Source organism: Callionymus lyra, chromosome 14 (assembly GCF_982586985.1).
Source record: "Callionymus lyra chromosome 14, fCalLyr1.hap1.1, whole genome shotgun sequence".
NCBI lineage: Eukaryota > Metazoa > Chordata > Actinopteri > Syngnathiformes > Callionymidae > Callionymus > Callionymus lyra.
The window spans coordinates 21,903,187-21,927,033 of NC_141831.1; the positions used below are offsets into that span (position 1 = coordinate 21,903,187).

Here is a 23,847-nt window from a genome sequence, read left to right on the forward strand (position 1 = left end):
AAAAATTCTAGTTGATTGAGGACAAGTTTTCACATTATTATCTGCCCATTAAATGTGCCTTTTCTCAAGTAAAGGACTGGAATGGTTGCACTTTAATTGTAGTCAATTACTGTTTTCTGTCGCGTACTGGTGATAGCCCTCCTCAGTGTGTTGGTAAACCTCCCATGAGCTCTTTTATAAACTCAATAATCCGAATTAGTTGACCATCTGCTGTCTACTCTCTGCCTCCTCCGCCGCGCACTACTTTGTTCCTGCGCTCGGTTAAACCCGCCCCCGTGTGGGTGCTGCTGTGTATGCTGGGGGGGGGATCCGAGACTACCGGGCGGAGTAATTCGCGTTAGTGTCTCTCCTCAGTCAGAGTGCGAGTGCGTTCTCCGGCCGCAGCCTGTCACTCGTTGTGGAGAAACAAGGACCAAAAAAAAACAACCATCCGACAGCGCAGTTGCTCCTGGAAAGAAGAAGAAAAAAGGCTGTTTATAGGAGCGACTCTAAAGTGCGGAGAATATCTGACTCATTACAATGCTTCAAACAAGGGACATCATCTGGGGATTGCTTTTCATCGGCTGTGCAGGTAAGTTTATTTTTTTTTAGGGGGGAAACAAGGGGAGAGGCAGAGGCCAGTGTTGGTGATGGTGCGGCAGCATCCTCTGGTCCCGCTGGAGGCTCCGCTGTCACTGCCTCCCAGGAAACACTCCAGCTCTCCAAAGTGTTCAACTTTTCTAGATTATTTCGAGAATGATCCATTTTTTTTGGCCAATTCCATCTCCTTCATCCGGTTTATAGTGTTTGTAACTCCTAGAAGTGACCGGTTTTTAGTCTCTTTATTGGCGCAAAAATGATCCAAAAGCGGTTTCAACTAAAAGAGGGATCACAGAAAAACTGTTAAAAAAGGATAACCATCGTGGAAATTCTTCTGGAAAATAAAGGTCACAGGGATGCTGCTGCTGCTGCTGCGACGTGGCTTGTTTAGTCCCCCCCCCCCCCCCCCCCCCACCACCACACTATTTACTGTGAATTTTATGAGAAAGAAAAGCTTCTATTCTCAACTCTTACCGCATCTTCTACATATGCGGGTTGAACCGTGACGCACGGCGGTGCGCGAGTGGAGTCGACGCGCTCCTCTTTTTTGCGCAGACGCTTTGTCTCCAAACTGCTTAACGCACGAACCTGGGATTGAATATACATTTCCAGTTTGGCTTGGGGGGAGATTGTAGTGACGCAGCTTCACACACACACAAAAAACATTCTGGTCAAATGAACCTATTTTATTTTCTGTTTTGCCTGTAGTTTTCAGACTTGTGCAGTTTTAGCGCCAAACACATTTGAATGAAGCTCAAATGATTTGTGGTTTCTTTTTTTCTTCTTTTTCAAATCTGGCTTGTCGCCATCTATTGAGTGCCACCGAACAGCCATTCAATGTATACAATAGGGGCCAATCCAATCGCTCCCCGGGCTCTACAGGGCGGAGGGGACCACCTCCCCCACCTCCCTGCCTATATCACCACATCTTCCTCAATGCATCTGCCCCCCCTTGCATTATCTCAAACTGCACAGCCACAAGTTACTTTTAAGGACCCAATAGTCACCCAGAGAGGGGAGTGTTTGATTTTATCCTTTTGTATTTAATTGCCTAAAAAAGTTGTATTCTTAGAGTGTTAGAGTGCTGTTTTATATCTAGAAATTTCTCTATTCAACCCAGCAAAACATATCTTTATAAATAATTTTATACAGTTAAACTTCCTTTTTTAAATTAACTTTTTACACACACTATTCTCGACTTTGTTTTTACATTTCCACGATTTGTTCCGATGGTTAAAAATCGTGCATCGGAAGAAGTCGTGACGACCATCTGCTGTAGCATAATTCAGTAATTGGAGAAGAACTAGGAGGTTAAAATGGACCCATCCATCATGTCCGTTTTTATTCACAGGACAATGTAATTCAAAGTGCTTTTGGTTAATCAAGTTAAAGTAATACAATTAGTTACTTATCCAAGCAACACTTGTCGTGCACAGAAGCATCTACAACACGTTGGATTCATTCACAAGGTTCAACAATAGCTGAAGGAAGTGTAATGTATTTAAAATGAGTGAGAAGATTTGAAGAAAACATTTGTATGAATGTGTCTTGCTATTATAAATGTAAATTGATTTTAAGCAACTAAATACAACAAAGGGAATTAAATAAATAAAAGTGAATTTCTTAGGTTCAAAGTCTGTTACAAAGTATGATCTATGTGGTTGATCAGATATGTATTTTTAAAGCCGAAACTCTAGAAAAGTAAAGTAGGAGGTAATGTAATGGTACTTATTTTAGACCTCGTTCTGTCATCGCAGTGTTTCCGATTTACATAGTATCTAATGGGTATTTTTAAATACCTGATTGACTATCTTTAAACAACCTCTACTTCGGTCCCTAAATAAGATTAACGCTGGCCTAACACCAAATGACTCTAAAGCGTTTTAAGAGTAGTAACCGGATTACTACAGTTTGGCTTCCGATGCCAAACTGGCTCATCTAAGTTTAAGGTGATGAGTGTACAAAGGGATACGAGTGAATGGCTTCTTGAAAGGAAACTCATATTTCTGATACTGAAGTCAAATAAAAAACTATTACCGTGTGCAAAAAAACCCCAATAAGGAGTAAGGAGTAAGACGTACTAACCAAGGCATCTTGACACCCCCATGGTGCCTCGCACTTGTGAAACGTGAGAGAACCTAGGAGCAGATAATTAGACGTCTGTATGTCACACTTCCGCCAGTGTGGAGGACGTCCACCGGTTTGATCGCATTATTTGAAAGCACTTGAATGCATCACAGATTTAATTGCAAACACTGATTACGAGTTCACTTCCCAGTGTAGTAATGATTACATTTTAATCATAAATATGCAGCCATGGCTGTTAATACACCTCTCTGGAACACATTGTGTTATAGATTTGGTTTATAGTATCTAGAGCACGATGTTAAAATAAATCAAAACATTTAATGTAAAATGATATTAACTGGATCAATGTTTTCACTGTTTGACGATCCGCTCTCATCACCATCAGCTCGGTTTGCTTTTCATCGTTTGTTTTTCCATTTGTCTGCCTGATGACTGGCAGTCTTTTCTTTAAAGAGTTTAATTAAATATTGTGGCGGACTAATTTAACAGTCACTCTTTCTCCTGTGCTTGATGTTGTTGAGCTGAGACAAGGCAGGTTCATTTCCATGGTAACAATTTCTCTTATAACTTATAACCAGAACTACACACTTGTATTACTACGTTCTTGTAGTATCATGAGGCTGTGTTTGTGTTTCTGCTTCTCTTATGGTGTCAGATTGCTGAGGTTGTCACTCAGACGTGACCTGTTTGGATCATATTCCATTACTTACTGGTACCTGATGAGGTAGCCCCCAGGAATTCAGCCCCTTTGCATTGTTCCACCACCAGGTAGTTTTCAGGCTCAACATCCCGTTTAGAGCGTCACGGCATCAGAGGTGACTCAATTCAGGTCTGGGATTATTTCACATGATACTAGAAACTGACACAATCACAACACAACAAGTTAAAATCAAGTCATTTTAAACAATCCTCCTTCAATATCAGGTGAGTTGGTTCTGCTGAAGTCGTAAAACAAAGTTAAAGGGACAACCCTGACCGTCTTAAGATGCCCCGTCACGGTCGTAAATATAAAGACGTCAAGTTGTGTTGGTTTGAGGATTGAATTTAAACAGACTGCAGAAAAACGTGGTCTAAATATAGGACGGAGTTTAACCTAACATGTCGAGGAAGAAAAAAATAAATAAACGACTAACATGTGTGTCTTTAACGGCTGTGGTGAGTTCAAAGCCACTATGAAAATAATACTGGCTATTTTTGTCTGAGAGGAACTGGAAAAAGCAGCCAAACAAGGGGAAATTACAAGGTGTTTTTTAGCCAGCGCCATGAATAACACTGCATCTTGAATTACCGAAAGTTTTGCAAATCTCAAGTTAAGATAAAGCCTCAGAGCGACGGGGAAACACATTTCTTCCATTTTCCTCGCTTGTGTCAGATCCACTTTATTTGAGTCTTGCTGAATATTCAAAGTTGTTGGCAACAAACTGAACACACAATCTAGATATACATGTGAATTACACTAGTAATTCATATATTTATTTAATACACAATAAGCTCTGTTCAAATACTTAATTTGATGAAATTTAAAGTGTAAAAAAAAGGTAATTATTTTATTTAATTATTTATTTACATGTCATTTTATGGTAATGTATCCTATTTTATTTTAAATGTATTGTATTTTATTTCTTTAATCTCTTTTTATTTAATATTTTCTTTTTTTGTTCTGTACTACCACCACAACAAATTCCTGTGTGGTATTTACAATACAATAAAAGTTTTCTGGCTCTATATCAAAGTTCAAACAAGTGGCCCCTACATTAATTCATTCACCAATAAAGATCACTGCAATCATTTTAGACAATTTTTCAAAAAAAATTCAAATGAAGGGTTGCTGCGTTCGCCCTCTATATGAAATCACATTCAAATACAACTTGTTTTCTTTTCATATCTGTTATACTGAAATACACAGCAGTTCGACAGCCTGTTCAAATGTAGCATCAAATAATGTCGAGTCGCTTTCCCATCTGTCTGACTATCGCACTGGAAGATTGTGCAGAAATGGCATTGCAACGTATATTGGAAACTCCTGCACGACACACGGAGGGATGCATTATTCATAGCGTCTTCCAATGTTTCTTCATTTTGGATGTTATAGTGCAGGTGGTTTCTAACATCTCAGCTCAAAAGGGATCTCTGCTGGTTATATTTCTTCTCTGCTCACTGTAAGATGAAGATGGGATGTCTTTGCATATTAATAAGCGCATGAATAAAGACTGTCAGTGATTTTCATTGTGTGAGCTCGGGGGTGTCCGGTATAGAAATGAATGAATAGGCGGGCGAAAGGAGGCTCAGAGTGTCCGATCGACACGGAGAAACTTTGTAGTCCAGCGCCGTAAATTACAGTTGTTGATTACACTGACTTCTAATGTGTGTTGAGAATAGTCTACTTTTACAAGTGGAGAAAATAAAATGTGTCGAAAGTCTGACTCAAAACCTCCTAACTATTGCTACACACACCCTTAGGTGTCAGCACAAAGACAGTAATGAACATATTCACACTCTTTTCAAACCCATTTTATTGTAAGGGTCCTGGTGCCGGAGGTGTCGGGGACAACATTAGAGCCCAACACGGTACCACACTGTGACGTTGTTATTCTCCTTGAAGTGCCTGCAGAAATACAAGAGCAAATTCTATTCAAGAATGGATGCCTTATGTGTCAATGTTCCAGTTTCCTTTATTATCCGCATGGGGCCCAGTGTTATTTATAGTCTGCCACTTTTCTGACTTACTTCCCCCAGGACTGGCACCAGTGAACAGATGGTATTTTGGTTTTTGAAAGTCAAAGATGCTTCTCGGTGGGTTTGTGATCACCTGCTTTAAATTCACACACATGCATGGAGGACCCACTTAACAAAACAATCCATGCACGCCAAAATGCTCAGATACGGTACTTTAAAGAAACTTGCTGACATTCTAACTACACTTAAAAGTTTAGTAGTTCAGATTTTCAATTAACAACAGTATTCAGTTGACAACTATCAACATCTTCAGAAGTGAAAAAGATGCAATAAACATTTGGATCAATCACTGTTTATATGCCTCCAAATAGCAGAATTTTATTAGAAAAGAGACTGAGTTTTTATTCTTTGAGAGAGAAGAATTCTCAAGAGAATCAGTTATTTATGGATATTACATTGTTTTTGTGGTTTGGACATCATCCAAAATGTTTGATACTGTCTTGCTATTGTCTCAAAATTGGGGAAAACAACATTCAAAAGAGAAAGAATCAGCGAAAACAAATGTGGAATTTAAACAATTCATGTAATTAATCGATGATGACTGTGGAAGTTGACTTTACTTGTTTCCACAGGCGATGATAACAAATGACTTGAATACATGAATATTATACACATGATTTGCCGTCTTGAGTAAACAGAGACACTCATGAGTGGGACAGAAGCAAATTAAAAAAATAATTACCATCAAACGCAATTCTGCTGGAATAGGAAAAAGACTTTGACGTTGCATAACTTAAATGGAACGTTCATTACGTCTCCGTATCCACTAGCGACCAGTAAAGTATGGCAACCAGTGAATTGTCTTCGGTTCGGCAGCGCAGCATCAATCCAAACAGTGAGCACTTTAACTCCATTAACACTAAAACCATGTTAGAAATCTGGCTAACCTTTAACAGGCTCAAACAGTTAGTGCTGCAGGAAAGACACCTGTTGCCTTCGTCTTCGTGTTTGCTCCATCAAAAGCCCCCGGATCCTCACTCGCACCCTTGCCAGATTTTACATCTTGAATTAAAGTTGTGTTTTGTTTTTATTGGTAATGCAGAATTACTATACTCCCGGCCAGGCTCAATAGGGTCAAAGTCCTTGAGCCGTCTAAGTTGTTAGCTGAACAAAATGTAGTAATATATTTAGATTTTTATTCAATTTATTATAGTATATTTACCAGACTCTGTCTAACGGAAACTATGATATGATTGCGATATTTTATTTTCTTGGGAGCTCAATATGTTAAAAAGGCACTTTACAGATGAAAATTACTTACTCACTTATTATTTTTGTTTGTGCTTCTCTATCAAATTAATTAACTCTATCCTTAGTTTTGCTATTATTTGAACATGAACATTAATATACTTTGATTTGGGCAAAGAATTAACAATCAAAGGTCTGAATAAAAGTGGTATTTTTACACAGACATTGTCAGTTTCAGACTTTTAGGTTTAGATATTGATGCGTGACTTAGAATGATTGTGTCTCGACTATATTAACATTAAAGAACTCTTGAGTTGTGAAAATGTTCTACTTGTAAATGACTTATTTGACTGAAAGAAACTGTACTCTTCAAAGAATTATGTAATTTCAAATATGGGCCCCTTACAATATTTATCTTAAGACAGAGATAGTTTGCACTCCGCCTAAGACAAAGATAGCGCTCAAGGGTCTGATTTCAAAATCAGATCATAGTTTAATGGACTATTTCGTAAGACCCGACTTATTGCAAAGGTCAGAGATATTTGCGCCCTTGTCTCATTTCCTGCCGCGAAAGGATTTGCGTTCATATTCCGCGTTGCTGCAGCTTGGGGATGAATTGAGCTAAAAATGTAGGAGTCAAAAGCAGATTTGCTCCAGGATCCGTGCTGCCTTGGAGACACACCTGCTCCATTTGTCTTCTATTCAGGAAGGATTTTCTGTTCTTAAATTCAGCTTTTCAAACCACCTGCAGAGGCAGCTCATTTTCTCGTACACCTGGTGTCTACAGGGTCTAAGTGTTTCATTTAACATTCATGAGATGGTGTTTTTTTCCCTGTCAACACTATTCATTTCTATTGTGCGGCAGAGCTATTGTTTCTTAACTAAATGTCTTTTTATTTTGCTGCGTGGTTAAGCTATTTTGGAAATGCTATTATCTTCACTTGCCGACATCTCCAGGAGTGTCTGTGCCCATTGTAACAGCCTAATCCGTTATTACCAATGACTCATATAAAGGTATATCTAAGAAAAATGTTTTCTGGGTAAGACTTCTACCTACTGCTGTGTTTGAATTATTACGTCTAGACATTAATGGATGTCTCAGGCAGTTCGGTTTAATGGGTCACTATAAAACTTCCCACTCCAAAGAAAATTACTGGATGGACTGTTAGCGTCCCTAAAATGACCTTTATTTTTAAATTGTCTGGGCTTTCCAGTTGGTGGAAAGGTTCCACATACAGACTGTGTAAAATGTTTCACTAAGATATCCAAGTGCGAGTCAACTGAGCTGTGTAGAGTTCTTGGAAGACTTTTCAACTCTCCTTCGAGAAGCTTCTTCAGATCCTGAAGTCTTCCTAGAAGTTCAGCCGACTCACTTTTGAGCCACTTGAATAACCATGACCTGGATAAATGATAAACTTCACAGACAGGTTGTACAGAGCTGTACATGTTCTTGAATTAAAATGTATTATAGTAATGTATTTATTAAGATTCTTTTGTAAATTAATTCACTTACTTCCATGAAGCTTGGGTCTTTCCAAGGCTAATTGAAAAGACACGAAATGCAATTGTCCACAGAAACCTTCAGAGTAAAAGCGGCATGTTTATAGACTAAGGGAGGAAACCAAAGGGCCCGAATTAAACCCACTGAAATACAGGAATTGATCAATGGTTCCAATGGTTGGAAAATGGCAGAATTGCAGAATTATTGTGCTTATCCTTTAGTTAAAAATGATTGATATTATAAATAATTGAATGACTTTGTACCTTTATTAGTTGGACATGGTTCATCAATCTGTTTATTATTTTTACTTCTATTCTAATAATCCAGCGAAATATGTAAACAATACTGGCATCGTTTTACATGTTTAATGTGTATTTATAAGTTACATCCATTCACTTGTAAATACTGAAGATATTGACCAAGACACAAACCCAAATGACCTTTTGCTTTGGTCTGATTGTCCAAAGATGATAATATGCCTCCCAGATACTTCCATATTAGAGCGATATTACCCAGGAGAAGAGCTGGTGTGCAGCGGCGCCAGAGTTGTCTGACCTGATTAAACTTCTCTCACTGAATAGCAAAGCGGCTACATTTACATACCACTGTCTCTACCTTAAGTGAGATCAAAAGACTGCTGTCAAGTCCGCCAATTAAAGAGCACATTCAATCTCTGGTGAAGGCCTTCTCCAAAAAGTTGTGAGATAAGGAATGATGGGGAAAAGTTTGATTCTATTCAAGAAGTTTTCCACCATGCAGCGTTGGTCATTGATTTTTTCCCCTGCGCGAGTCGTACCTACAACTTTGTTTAGCATGAGTCTTATTGTCTTGTGATGCTGTGGATCAACTCACGGTTCTGATGTAATCCCTGCCGGCAATTTAGCTCATCCTGGAAAGCTTTCCTGGATTTGGTTTCTTCCTCCGCTGTCAAGCTGTCATGTTGTGCAGATACACATATAGAAAGTGTCTTTTGGGGAAACAAGAGCTTTTCCAAAAAAACTTGTTTACATTCTAAATAGGCATCACTGTCAGAGACACCTTGATGCAGGTCCCTTCTCTCTATTAATACATATCTGTTCAACTCCAGGAGACAGAAATGATTTAGAAACACAAAAAGACGCAGCACAAATATAGTGTTTTTTTAAAAAAAAATCTGTTAATATATTCGTAGTAATAAGATGCTATGATTGTATTCATTTATTTTTATTTTGAAGGAAAATTCCATTTTGACTGGAAACCTTAAGTTACATCCTGACTGCCTTTGATGGTCTGATGAAGCTTCATGAAGCAGTGTCATGTTGTTTAGAGGTCAATAGGTGGCGCCATCCATTTAAAATGATGTGATGTTTCATTAGAACAGTTCTTGAAAAATAGTGCAGAGACCGCCATCTAGTGGACTCTACAATGACACTGCTTCATGAAGCTTTATTAGACTTTTACTAGCGATTATAAAAGATCTGAGCGATCTCTTGAGTATATCGAATAATAATATAATTGTCTAATTTCTCTCAGTGCCATTATTAGCTGCCTGTTACTGGTTGAAAAAAAAAAAATCTAAATTGTTAATTATATTCGGAATTTGAGTCAGAGAGTATGGAAAATTGGCGTATGGAGCAGTGATGGTCTGGTGAAGCTTCATGAAGCAGTGTCAATATTTTCATTCGTCCACTAGATGGCGGTCTCTACAATATTTTCCTTTGTTTTGAACAACTGTTCTAATGAAACATCACATCATTTTTAAACTGATGGCGCCACCTACTGACCTCTGAACAACATAACACTGCTTCATGAAGCTTCATCAATAGTATTTAGCAAAATTGATCATGGATGTCATTTAGTTTTTTTTGTGTCGCTTTGGAACCATTTTGATGTTTCTAAATTAACTTGACTTCTTAATTGGGCGTGATATGATGATAAATAAAGCTTAACATGTTAGGACACATTTATATTGATTTTGAGTTAGTTGGTGATTTCAAAGCTGTCCACTGGTTAAAAAAAGGGAAAACAGGTCAAAGTATATAATGCGTCACTCAAGTGAAACAGAAATAGCTCTGAGGTCCTCTTCTCTTCTATTTCTTCCTTTAATTTCTCTAAGAGCAGTGCTGGCAGGTGAAATGATCGCTCATAAGGATGATGCATTCCTCAATTAAGATATTGATTGTGTGTTTCTGATAAATCATTACGGTTCAACGTTTCATTTCCGCACCTCCACAAATCAAAATGTGTTTTTTTTCCTGAGTAGTATTGTTTGGTACAAACTGAGAGGGACTCAAAAGCAACTTCGTCAAATGTTCCTCGGTGATTAAATTAGAGATTATAAATGAAATTATGGCCGTACGTGTTGTTTTGACGGTTGGCTGCTGCCAGTTCTCTGTAGACCTTTTGATAAAACTATTGTGTCAGATATCATCTGATTAACCGGTAAAAGCCTCCCCCTCGATCTAATATAGTGGCCCTGCTGCTGCTGGAAAGCACCTGCGAGCACAGATGAGGTCAGCAGGATTAAAACAAATGGTGTTTGTGTCTTGATGCGGTTGCAAGGTAACATCATCTGGGCGCTGAGTGGGAGGAGCCTGTTGTCATAACACATGTGAGCGAACACGATTAAGACTCGTCCTCGGAGGTGCTGGAGAATTGAATCATATTTCTATTTCTAGTCGCAGATCTCTGCTTTGTGTTGACGATTGTTAATCCTCGTCTGATGCTTCACCAAATACAGTTATTAAGTTTATTCACGTAAAGGCTCTAAGTTAAAAGTACAATTCCATGAGATGCATTTTGTCTCTGAGCTCGCATGACCGCATGTGCTTCCAGGAACGGGAGGATATGATAGCATTTTGGGGAATTATGACTACCTGCAGTAAAGTGGAAACAGTGCGTATTTTATCAATGAGATCACACACACTCCTTTTTTTCTCCTTTGAATTCAAGTGTATTTCTATAAAACATTCTTTCACTTAGTAAATTAAGAAAATATAGTAAATACAAAGCTACGCAAGAGCCCTTTTTTTTTAAAAATTCTAATGATTTTAAATTACACTAATATAAACATTAATTTAAAACTTAATGTTGGCAGAAGGGGGAAAAATATGTGCAGTCAAATCAAAGAAATTATATCTGGAAATTGGTAACAAATAAAGTTCAATGATTCAAAGGTGAAAGTGAAGCATAACATAGGCAATGGTTTAATATCCTGGTGTTTCTTGATCTGCTGTTTAGATGTTTTTTACTACTGTGTGCAACAACTTCTCAGAAATGTGTTGAAAAAACTGGTCGTACCATTTGCGATCCAACATGTGAAGCAAGGAGAAATGATTATCACTTGTTAGAGATGTTAAATTATTCTGCTGGATTCACAACAAACAGTGAGAATTGATAAATTGACTGTGTTATTTAAGCCGGAGGCACTTTTAGGTACGAGATGCAAATCTAGATCATGACCAGCTTGATCCGAGGTTAAGTAGTGAACGCTCAGGGAATTAACTTTTGTTTACATGTTCAAACTGTAAATGATAAACAGAGCATAAACAGACTTTCTAATCAATTTAAAGTTCGATATAGGGTGGAATACAAGAGTCAGGCTGTGAATCTTGATCAAATAATCATCTGGTGCCTCAGACTTCGTGTGACATTAGCTGACAGTTGAAGCAGAAAACCTACTTATCCACGTACATGGCAGGTGAATCGGATGTCTTGTTGGTTTGGGATTGTTTTTTGTTCAGACACGTGACAGGATAATGAGATTACATTGACACTTTTGGCTCTGGATGTGAGAGCGAGTGAGAAGGTGACTGACGGAGTGAAAACAAAAACATGTGAATAAGTGTTTCTTCAAAACTATGTTTCATTTGTGAGTTATAATGGCTCGAACTAAATAAACGACTCTGAGCTTTCACATTTGTTTTTTGTCCAACCTGCTCTTTTACAATGGAATGGAATCACAGCTTTAATTTATGAAGCTCCTGCAACTTCTGCTGGAAAGGTTCGTCTGTAAAGAAGCTCCAGCGGTGAGTCACAGCGAGAACTAGAGGCAAACAAAGGTGATGGGTGAGTGGAGGGGTTGCCGGCTGTAGGTGGGAGGTCGGAAACAATATAAATTGTCGTCAAGGAGGAGCTCCTGGGTCGGCCAGGACCCTTCAACCTCTAAGTTCATTGTTACCCATTCAGTCGCCGGCGCTCTCGGTTTTATGTGCCAAAGCTCTGTGAGAGCAGTAATAGTGTTAGACATGGTGGATGTCTTTTTTTAAAAGTCTTTATTCCCATTCATTTTCGTCTGTGTGGCTCAAGTTGGCGAGGAGGAAAAAAAGATCCTTGAAAATCAAAGACACTTAAAAATAGCATCTGTTTAATTTGAGCTTTTGAGACTTGCATGACCACATTGAATGGATTAATGTGGAGTTTATGTAGCGTTTACACTGGACAATCATTAGCTTCATTTTGTGGAGAGAGTGATCAGAGTTCTTTTCAATTAAAATGATTAATTAAATGTATTAGGTCAGTTTTTCATGCATAGAGCAAAGTTGAAAATACAGCACTGCTCATATTCCCATGTGGCCTGTCTCAAAAGTATCTACCCAGTTTATTGATTGACAGTTGTCTCATTTAGCTGCTCCGCAGCTTTAATTATTCACAGTAAAAGCGCAATATTCTCTCTGCATATAATTATCCAATGGTGTTGACGGTTTTAAAAAATATGCCTCGGCATGCCGGTGAGCCGCAACCATGTTGCCGGAGAACATTTATAACTCACACGTGTTGACAAGTGATAACGAATTTCCCTTTTGTTTTCTCGGGCAGGCTCAGCTAAGTTGTTTTCTAGCTTCCTTATTAGATGTGCTGTTTGCATTGTTCGTACTCACGTCTGATACGAATGCAGAATTTAAGTGACGCCATTTCATGGCAACTCAAATGAGAAATATTGCAAAACAGGAAGCGTGACTCTGCGGCTTTATTGCACCGCTGCACGACGTGCGAATACGTTTTAATTACCAACTAGGCTGTAGTCAATTAAATTTGAATATTGCCAATTTTCCACTTGCATACTTCAGGATAGACTCTAACTTTCCCATTGTTTTCTAAGGCAACTTTTACATTAGCAACACAAACTTTACCATTGGTTGCATTTTACGGTTGTCAAAAGTATCGAAACTCAAAACAGTATCGATACTACAATGTTGTATTGCACTACTTCAGACCTAAAAGTTACATTTTTCATGTTAACCCTTCTATTTCCTCTGGGTCAAGGTGACCCAAAAACAAATTAGTTTGTAGTATACCTGCTGTTGTCTCTGGCTCAAGATGAACGAAGCTCCCTAGCTTCCATAAGTACATATGCATTGGTGGAAGTCGTTCATTAAATACAATACAATTGATGAATGTGTAAAAAAAGAAGCGAACACTATTGTTGATCGAAACATAGGAAGTCCCCTGGAAACTACCCGTTGCAAGATTTGAGTTTGTTATCTACAGAAAATGGTTTCAGTTTCACACCATTTGATGCACTAAGCGAGGTTTCCCTGGTGAGTCGTGCATTTGGAAATCATCCAGCAGACACACACACACACACACACACTCTTCCTGTACGACATCAGTAAATAAGTGTGTATTGTTAATGATGAAATCATTGAGCTGTTGATGCTGAAGTGATCAGCTATTGTTGAAGCTAATTAGCCGCTTTGAATCCTCTGCCGCACGCTCGCTGACGACAACAGTGTTCCATGGCTATCTGATTTTCTAAAAGTCTATAACATTAAAATGACAAATTAGAAAATAAAAAATCTTATTTGACATCCCCACTGTGTGATGAAATCATCCCGCTACTTTCATGTCCCATTTACAGTGAGTTAATGTCATCGCACTGATTAGAAATTCTTTCATCTTTTTCTAATGAAAAATATTTAAAAACGGTTTAATATTTACGGAATTATGTATCTTATCAGTACTTTGTTCCATATCTTGAACGGACATCTGTTGGTCCCCGTTGATGCCTTCGCTCTGATGAATGGATCTAAATGCTAATCTGTCTTCCAAGATACACAATAAATGTCAAGCGAATGCCAGTCGTCTCTTTCCAATCAATAAAAGGACAAACATTTATTTTGATTATTTAGTTTTACAAGACAGTGGAGTTCATTTATCATGCAAATTGAAATCCAGAACCTCAGCACAGTTCAGTCATATTGTCACATTGTATTGTATTTAAGTAGTTTTGCAAAGACAGACAAATACAGACAAGAAAAACATCTCTCTGGTGAAGGTAATACATCACAGTCCTCATAATAATATTTACATTTTTCAAATTTAATTAGAGGCAGAAAATAAAATGTTAGATATACATTAGTCGATAATCAACATGTATTTCTTATTTATATAGAATAATCTGAGAATATATACTGTATGTACAAACAGAATGTTTCTCTGCTGAATACTAAATAGTTTGGCGAATGAGGCAAGATTTCTAAATGGACAATTGAAGAGTTCTTATTAGATTTCAGCTCACGACCATATTACGTCTGAGATGACAACGGGTATTTTGGTCCAGAAAACAATCCAATAACTAATAATAATAATAATAACCAAACATTTTATTTATAAGGCGTGTTTCAGAACACACAAGGACACCAGAAAGATTATAAAATAACAGTTAAAAAAGACAACAGTAAAACAGATGTTTTAAAGATAAGCAAGATAACAAACATTTCTTAAAGGGAACTAAAAAACAAGGAAATTAAAAAACAACAGTGTTGTTACAGTGAATAAGCAACTATGACATTGACATGCATCAGAGTGTCAATACTTGGACTAACACAGATTTTTAAATACATTTTTCATCAGTGAACTCCATACATTTTCGGAATGTTTTCTAGTCGATCATATACAGTAACTTATAACTATTAAATATTATATTTTAATGGTATAGTCTGCAGAATAACACTTGTGTGGTAGTGAAAATCAGGGTTAAATAAAGGTGATAAAGTTTACAAACTAACAACAATTTATTTTCCTTTTGAATTTATTCTTAAACTCATGTTTTTGGTTCATAAGTTAGAATTTTGAAAATCACCAAAAATGTCATGTTTTGCTTCCTTTTTTAAAATTTACACAACAACTTTAATTTGTCAGTAAATATGTACAGTACTTGCATGAAATAAATCCATATGTTTAAAATGTGCTTATATTTTATGAAATTATAATATACTTTATATTTGTTACTATTATAATTCAGTACAACTCATCGCCCCTGTACACATGTAGCGCGTGTGATGCAGTCAAGTTGTTTTTAAGATGCTGCTTAAAGTCATTCTTACTTGAAAAAGCGACAATCTTTGTGAGGAGATTCATCTCACGATATTTTCCATGGGAAATGGCGAACAGAAGGAGGAAACAATGAAAATGGAGGAGACAAACAAGCCAGAGGGAACTCACTATGATTAGAATGGCCTAGTTGTTAGGCCTGCATGGAACTGGGGTTTGATACAGTGTTCGCTGACAGGGCCAGATTCCTGGGGACAGAGCCCTTTTACAGAAGCATTCGCTCATTAGAGAGAACCTCTTGCTTTGTTAATGGACTTTAATGAGCCATGCCGCAACAGAGGTTAGAAAAACAAAGGCCAGAAAAATGGGTCCTGCAAGTGGCTGTGTACTTTTGTCTGGAACTGAATAAAAAAATTAATAAATGTAATACCTGCTCGTACTGCCTGAGTCATCTATCTTCTCAGAACAGCACATCTTTCTGCCTCGTACACCCTCAGCCTTCCTTCTGATGATTTCCACATATCTGTCTCTTCTTTTTCTCATTACTGCTAATGCAGGGAACAATTTCAGGGCACTGTTATTCCAGCGACATCAAGGATCTTAATTAGTTAATTCATGGAAATGGCTCCTCTTGCCTGGAAGCTCAAGAGACTCTGAAGGGCTGTAAATGCTAGCACCTTCTTGTACAAAACTCTTAAAACTCTAGCAACTAAAATACCTGTACGTAATAAGAGATATCCCCCAGCACACCTGCACCGTCCGCTTCCACCATTTGTACCTAGACAGACATTTGCAACCAAATGATCACTTGAGCAGATATTTTTAGTCCATGCCGGACTAGAGACACAAGTGTACTTGAAGCTCCTACCAGAAGAACATGGTTTATTAAGAGTCCTCATACTGGAGTACTTACACAAGATTTATGGAAGATGGATATTACCCTAGCTCATGAAGGACTTAAATTCACATGGGGGTCCTGAGTTCTTAAATTTTGTCACCAAATGTTTTTTTACTCAGACTTAAAACCCATATTATAGTTAATAATAGGTCGTTTGAAATGACTCTGTTATGATTTGGCACTTGAATTGAATTAAATTGAATCATACAATTTAAATGAGTCATAATTCCATTAAGACGTCTCTTCTGGCAGAATGCATGACATGATTCGACTGCGGAAGTTTGCCGATTATTAGCGTGCAATTATTCCTTCATCCACAATCTCTTTGAGATCTCGATGCCATTAAAAGTACTAGCCTCGGAAGATGCACGGAAGCAGTGTTGAGTGCTCGGAATTGAGTTGGAAAATCCAGTTTGGAGGCTTGAGATGGTTACAGTGCTTCCTGTAACACTATCCTGTTTGTGGAATGGGGGTATTCCTGAAATGACATTGAGTTTCTGGGCAACAGAGTAGCAGCTGTGCATATCTTTGTATCCAGGGGGGGTTTGTTGCGATAAAAGCCCATTGATGCAGCTGTGTTTGAACAGAGAGATTGCAGTTCGATCATGGCTCAAAGGATCCTCTGACCATCCGAAGAACTTTACTCCAACATGAAAATAGACTCTTCTAATAATAGAGTACAGTCCCTCTTGTTAAAAGCATATTGTAAAATCTAAATGTGAACAGAATTGTCGTTGATTTAAACCAGACTTGTGTGTGGAGAGTATTCCTCTTTTCAAATATATATTCTCTAGAGGTATTCTGTGGACTTCAATAACTAAGAATATGGGCAGTTATTTGGTTTCTATTATTGTGGAGAAACACTTCCATAGCAGGACTTCATGGCCTTCTTTCAGAGGGTTTTCTCATTTTGTTTGTCTTTCAAGCTCCATAAATCATGGAAAACTAAAATGAGAAAAACGACAGAAGTATTTTGAGAATTCCTCATTTAACTTTTTTCAGAAGCTCGAGATTATCCTAATCACCCGAATATGGTCTAGACCTTGTTACGCATCTATCCTGACCGAGCCACCAGCACATCCACCTCACTTTGTTTTTCATATAAAAGAAAAAAACAAACAAAAAAAAGGCTTATTACCTTAAAAAAAACATTTCAACCATTGGTTTTCTTTAACAAATTCACAGTTGTGTTGTGTGGAAACATTTTAAGAGCAAACCCTTCTGAAGTTGCATTTGGTTCTGTGATGTCACGATCTACGCTTATATCCTTTTAGATGATTTTGGGGGAATTATTTATAAATATGAAGATGTCCCTAGTCCCTCGCCCCAAGTACCTGGGGACTCATAAAAATGTAAATCCTGTTTTCATGAGTGTATCCTTTTGCCTGAGCACCCATCTCTTAATTCCACATTCAACAGTGTTGCGGTAGGAAGTGGAATGCATTTAGGAAATGTAGAACGGGGGACATCTTGGCAGTCATTAGTCGCTTGTTGACACTCTCACTGCTGAAGCAGAGACAAGAGTGGCGGAGGATAACAGAGCCACTCTCTTCTGGTGTGGCCTCATTAATCACTGTCCTCTCGCTGCCATGGGTGGAGGGGGTCCTTTGGCAATGTTTGGAGCATTGTTGGTTTCGATGCAGCGCTGAGGAGTTGTAGCCTTCATCCCGCTTGGTGTCCAGAGAAGATGGCTGAAGACGAAAGAATGCCATGTGACAGTGGTGCTCCTTTTATGGGACACAATTCAAATCACATTCTAAATTAGGAATTCATTAACCTACATGGAAGTTGTGTCATGCCAACTGTGAATACTCTGATTTTTAATTTGTGACAAGCTCAGAGTGACGTTCACTCCCATCACGTTTTAAAGCTCAACTAATGTGAAAACCCAACATTCCTGACTCACTCACATGTTTCAAATGTTGAAGTCTTCTTCTCCAAGATGCAGTAAGTCCCTCACCATGACCATGTTTTGAACTTATTACTTTATACAGTTCTCCATTTTCGGAAATTTTGGCGAACGAGAGGTTACAAGAGCGGGTTCATTATGATGTAATGGCTTCACTCCTCCTGCTGCAGCGAAAAAAACCCTGCTTCTTTCTTTATACAACAAGTCCCTCGAAGGTGGGGACTTCCGGGATTGATGACAAGCGGTGACGAACCTAGATGCTTGATCCATCACAGCAGAGTGGGTCTGGTTATGATAAATAAGATTTTTAGCTCAAGAAAAAAAACAATTGTTTTCAGTGGGTTTAAGTGCATTCATTTAATGCAAATATTCAAAATAGCATGCTTAATACAATACAAAAAATAAAATGTCATTGCATTAGAAAATAAAACAGTTGGGATTTTGTTATTTTCTCACATCTTAGATTCATTTTATTCATTAACAAAATACCACAAATGTATTCTCCTTTTGTGTCTGCATCTGGACTATTTTTTCACTTTGAAACTGAAAGAAAAGCTTTAAGTGATGCACTTGGAAATTAAGTTGTTTTTCTCTCTACATAAATTGTCATTTGCTCTCTAATGCTTTGAACCGTTGTTGTTTTTGGTTTATGTGGTTTGTTGCTCTTTAATGTGAACCACTCAAATTCTGATCCTAAAGCCGGCAGACTTGGTAACCCAATAAGTGGTATTGATCAAAAGCCCGGTTCTGTCCCACGGGGTCCATTATGGTCAATCTGTGTACATAATTATGGAGTCAGATTTTCAACAAGTCAACGATACAAATGCATTTATAACTTCTATGTGGGTGTAACTTTCTTTTGGGTTATGGTGTTTCTATTTCTGTTGGACCTCAGTGTTTTTCACAGGATTTTAATCACACTGATAGCACACAAAAAATGATTAAATACACAGCCGTCATCCAAAGTCCAGTAAGTCAGAAACTGAAAATGAGTTCCGAGAAAAACCTTAAATGAAATCATCTGCTGTTGCACCGTGTAGGGTTTGATTTTAGATAACGTTCTACGGGCAACATTGAGTTACGTCATTGATTGAAATTATTGATTTGAAAAGAGACACTTTGTAACCCTGTCCGGTGAATTGTCAGACTATTGAACCGGTGAAGGTTTACGTCACCGCGCTTTGTCTTATCTTACATTTCTGCGGTTGATTTAAAACCACAGAAAACGTTCCATCTATTGTAAAGATGATCTAAGAGGCGTCTTAAACAAAGACATTGTTCGTTGATGACGATGATGAGTAACGGTAGATGATAAATTCAAGTGATGGGAGTCGACATCGCTGCTCACCAGTGATCACACAACCCATAAAAATCCCAATTAGAGATGTAGGAAACCATTTAGGTGGATGGAGATTATGGGATCGCCGCTAGATTTTCAAGACCTACTGGCTTCTTGTTTCGTAACAGAAATGATTCCTGGTTGTTATTCATAGGGCTTGATGGGTATCACATAATTATCATCAATAAAAACCAGTGACTCATTGGTGCTTCTGTAATGGAGCTCCATGGCGTCTCGGTCTCTGCATTCCCCCGGGGGCCGACGACATCAGGCAGAGCCAGATGTAACGCCAGTATTCCCCCGATCAGACACGCAGAAAATACCAGAATCCCTCGAGTCTGACTAGTGAGGTGGGGGTGGGTTGTGTGTTTATGTATGCGTTGAAGGTGGGGTTCAAGAGGGGCTGGGTCACCAATCTCTTCTGGTTGACTTCACATAAGACATTGAGTCAGTCTGGCAGATCTGTGCCAAGGGGGGGGGGTCGATGGGGCAAAAGGTGACACAAGACGAGAACACACAACTTAATGCAAATGTGTTTCAAATCTCTCCTTTACAGGGATAATATTTAATGTTAAGCTCTGAATCCCATCTGGGGCTTCTTTCTGCCTTCACGTATTTTCTCCCGGTGCTTGAGAACATTCATTGTTCCTCCACTTTCAAGGTTTATGTGACTTTTAGTTGACTTAAGGTACCACAATCACAGTATTCTTGGTGTGAATAAAAGTAATTTCCCTTTTAGAAGGTTCATTGTTGTTGACCGAAGTTATTATTTTGTCAAAAATCTATGAACTTTAATTCTTGCCTGAGCATTTAAAACTTCACGTTGTCAGGCTAATAAAAGTGTTTCTTTGATGGATTTGTTGGATATTTAACTGAATCACAGATACATCCAAAGCCATTACAGTTGACAGAAAAACCTTCTTGACACAATTAAAATGCATTTTTTTCATAGACAGGCATCACTGAGATTGAACGTCGCTCCATCTTTGTCATCCATCTTTTCATGCCGTTCCTGCTTTTGTTATTTGCCCCCCCACCCACTGCTTTCCATCCGACATTTCTCTTCTGTTACCGTCATCTTTCTCTCAGAATGGTTCCCTCTGGCTACACTTCGTCATGGTTCCCCCATGCTTCATTTCCTCATTAGTGGTTCTTCACATCGGCAAAATAGCTTTTCACTATCAGGGATTCCATGCTGGTTCGGATGGATGGAAAAGTCTAGACAGTTGGAATCAAGACTGCAATTTCACCTTCACACTAGAGCTGGCGTGAGGAGAAGAATTATAGTCTCTGTAGCAGCACATTTTCTTCTCTTATACGTGTCCTTTTGGATTAATGGCCGTCCCTTTCAATCACAGTATCGTCAGCATTGAAGGGACTTTTCCCCATAATTCCCTGTCAGTGGAACGACCGCAAATATCTCACTAAGCATTAAAATTGTTGTTCAAGTGATTCTTAGGATATGAGCTAAAAAACATTCTTTTAAAGTTACTAAAAGCATTGTTAATGCAATAGCATCATGTCCATTTTTGCCTGGTAACTCTTAGTCCTTTATTTAGGATTTATATACTAGTGGATATTAATGGTACGACACAGTTAAATGGATAATTTTGGAGTTATGTTGGAAATAATTGACAATCATTGGTACATCAGCTAAAAATGTACGTTATATTTAAGACAACATTTTGTTTTTTGCGTCAGATTTGCTTCCCTTGTGAGAACAACAGCTCTGTGTTGCTGCAGATGACAAACCTAATTGGGAAAGGTGTGGCTCTATGAGGAGCTGTTGAACTCCGCTGAGATTAGAAGTCCCTCGATAGTGTTTAACATCTGAATATGTCGAGGTGATTATCGACCAAAAAAAGAGCTGGATTGTGCAGATTTAATTCTTAAAGAATGGTTGGTGGTTGCTGCCGCTTTTCCTTCATTAATTTCATCCAAACAATTCTTCTTTTCTCTCATTCAATACAGTATCACAGGCCACATCCTCTGGGACTGGTCGCTTGCTGTCAAGGGCAACATTGCCTTTTCAGCCTGTGTTGGCAATGAATTTTGATGACTGTCATCGCACCATTCCATGACCAGATTGACTGTCTGCAGCATTCAAAGCCTCAGCACAAACAGGGTTGTATGACTAAACAAAAAAACACTGCAGGAATTGTGATATTTTTTTGTGGAACACTGCTTCTTTCTATTAATGGTACTCTCGACAGTCTGCCATGTGTACTGTCACACCAAAAATAGAGTAATTGGTTGTTCTTCCTCAGACTCATTTCTCTCAAGCAAACTGTGAAAGCGCACTGTCTCTTTCTGAATTTCTGATACAGCCCAGTGAAGCCAGAAAGGATAACAGTTGAATCTCTTTTCCATTTAAAAAGCATTTGGTTGAATACTCAACTTAAAGAAAAAGCATGCAAAAGATGATTTGCTCAATTTTTTATATATAACTATTGAGTCCTTTTACAGCGAGTTTTCCTGCAAATTAATTTGAAAACCAGTTTAGTGCGTCTCATCTCAACAAAACCCGTCTGGAACATTTTATTCTTTTCCCATTTGCAGGTTTAGTGCAGGGTAGTTATTTGTGCAGGACATCCATTATGACTTTAGGCCTAGAGTCGCTTGTGAAATTTGTCTGGATGATTGTCAAGATTGTAAAAGAAGCAGATCAGGTCACGAGTAGGTGGTCCTTTACTCTGGTAAATATGGGAATGACAGCTTTTCTCTGGGAACGTGGGCTCTGTGTACACTAACCGGGGTGTGAATGTGTCAGTTGTCGTGGCAGGAGCTCACTTACACTTTGGAATGCACCATCAGTATATTTATGCAGCCACTGAGTCTTGATAGGCAGCCGTGCGCCGTCCTGGGCTCATGCCGTTGGATCGGTTTTCAGAGCGACTTAACTGTCGCCACTGATGTCTTGATCGGACGCATGCACGGAAATCATGACTTTTTTACTGGTATCTACTTCACAAAAATACCCTTTTATTAATACATATAAGCCCATCAATTTACCATAACTGTCTACCAATAGTATTGTGTTTGGGTGAAGCGGTAAATACAACTTTTAATCTTAACTTCTTGGGAAAAATGTCCAACCAGTTGGTCTATTGGTGCTACCGATCATCATCCCATTTTCTTCATATGATCCAATCCATCTTATTTTTTTATATTTTACTCAACAAGATTTTTTTCTTTAAAAGCTTTTATTCATTTTTAGACATTTTCCATAACAAGGACCCAAAAAAAAATGAAATACATTTTTCAAACCAATGGATTATCCATGAAGTAGGTTGTAAATATTGCTTCACTCACACTTTAAGTTCTGCAAAGAGCAAAAAGAAGTGTCGAGATTACTCATGGGTAGTCATAAATCTCTAGTTCTAATCCCAACACAGCAGCGCTTCTCCAAGCTCCAGCCTCTGGGTATTTTAAACCCACATATACAATGACATAGTAAATAGTTAAGTTCACTTTATTCGTGCTTTATTTAACTGACTTGACAGAAGTCGCCGTCACTGAGCCCCACAAATAGAGGAGAAACCTACGATGTTTAAAGAGAGATAAGAAAAGAGTAGAAGTCTGTCTGGCAGCCTAACAAATGGCCTCACCTTGTCTCTTGTGAACAGGTTTTCTAAGACAGAGAACTCTATCATTTGAGGAAGAGAGCATCTACAGTTACAGTACAGAGAACAAATGGCATAAGTCTGTTTGAGTTGCCTGGAAATAAAAGCCTCACTGAGAAGCCTCATGGGAGTCAAGATAAATGGACTTGTTTCTGTGCAGCTGCTGTCTATTGTCCGACCAGACGACGAGTGGAATTTCAACCCTGATGATGTTTCCTTTCGTGTGTTGCTGCCTGTCCAGACCACTCTCTCAAATTGGCCTTTTAGTGAAAAATGGCGCTTTGAATTTTGAGTAGTGATTTATTTTTATTAATAGATCGCTGTCGCGTAAGTGGAACACGCTTGGATGCACCTGCGCTTAAAAAAAAAAGCAGATTAGAGCACAAAGCTGTAATTATTGTTTTATTAACTTTTGTTCCATTCATTTCACAGCTTTTTCTGATCTTAAAAATACAATTTAAAAGTGTTTTTACGTATTTAATTTTTGCTTTTGTGATGACTTTACCCATTTTACAGAAGTTCAGCTATTCAGTAGTGGATCAACTTCAGTTATCAATAGTCATGCACGGAAACAAAATTCAAAAGTCTTTCTCTCCAAGATGCAGTAAGTCCCTCATCATGATCATGTTTAGAAGTTAAAACTTTATAAAGTTCTGCCCCGTTTAAAATTTCAGCGAACAATAGGTTACAACAGCAGGGACGATTATGAATTAAACAACAAGTCCCTTGTGT

The 23,847-nt window shown here is 38.3% G+C and overlaps 1 protein-coding gene across 5 annotated transcripts in view; it reads left to right on the plus strand.

Moving 5' to 3' along the window:
* Positions 1-328: 328 nt before the first annotated feature.
* LOC148066454 (neural cell adhesion molecule 1-like) overlaps positions 329-23,847 on the plus strand; it is a 194,986-nt gene continuing 171,467 nt past the window's right edge. For all 5 annotated transcript variants that reach the window (XM_087807120.1, XM_087807122.1, XM_087807121.1 and 2 more), the window contains exon 1: positions 329-571. In XM_087807120.1, coding sequence (XP_087663246.1) covers positions 520-571 — 52 coding nt within the window. In that variant the 5' untranslated portion in view covers positions 329-519. The remainder of the gene's footprint in view (positions 572-23,847) is intronic.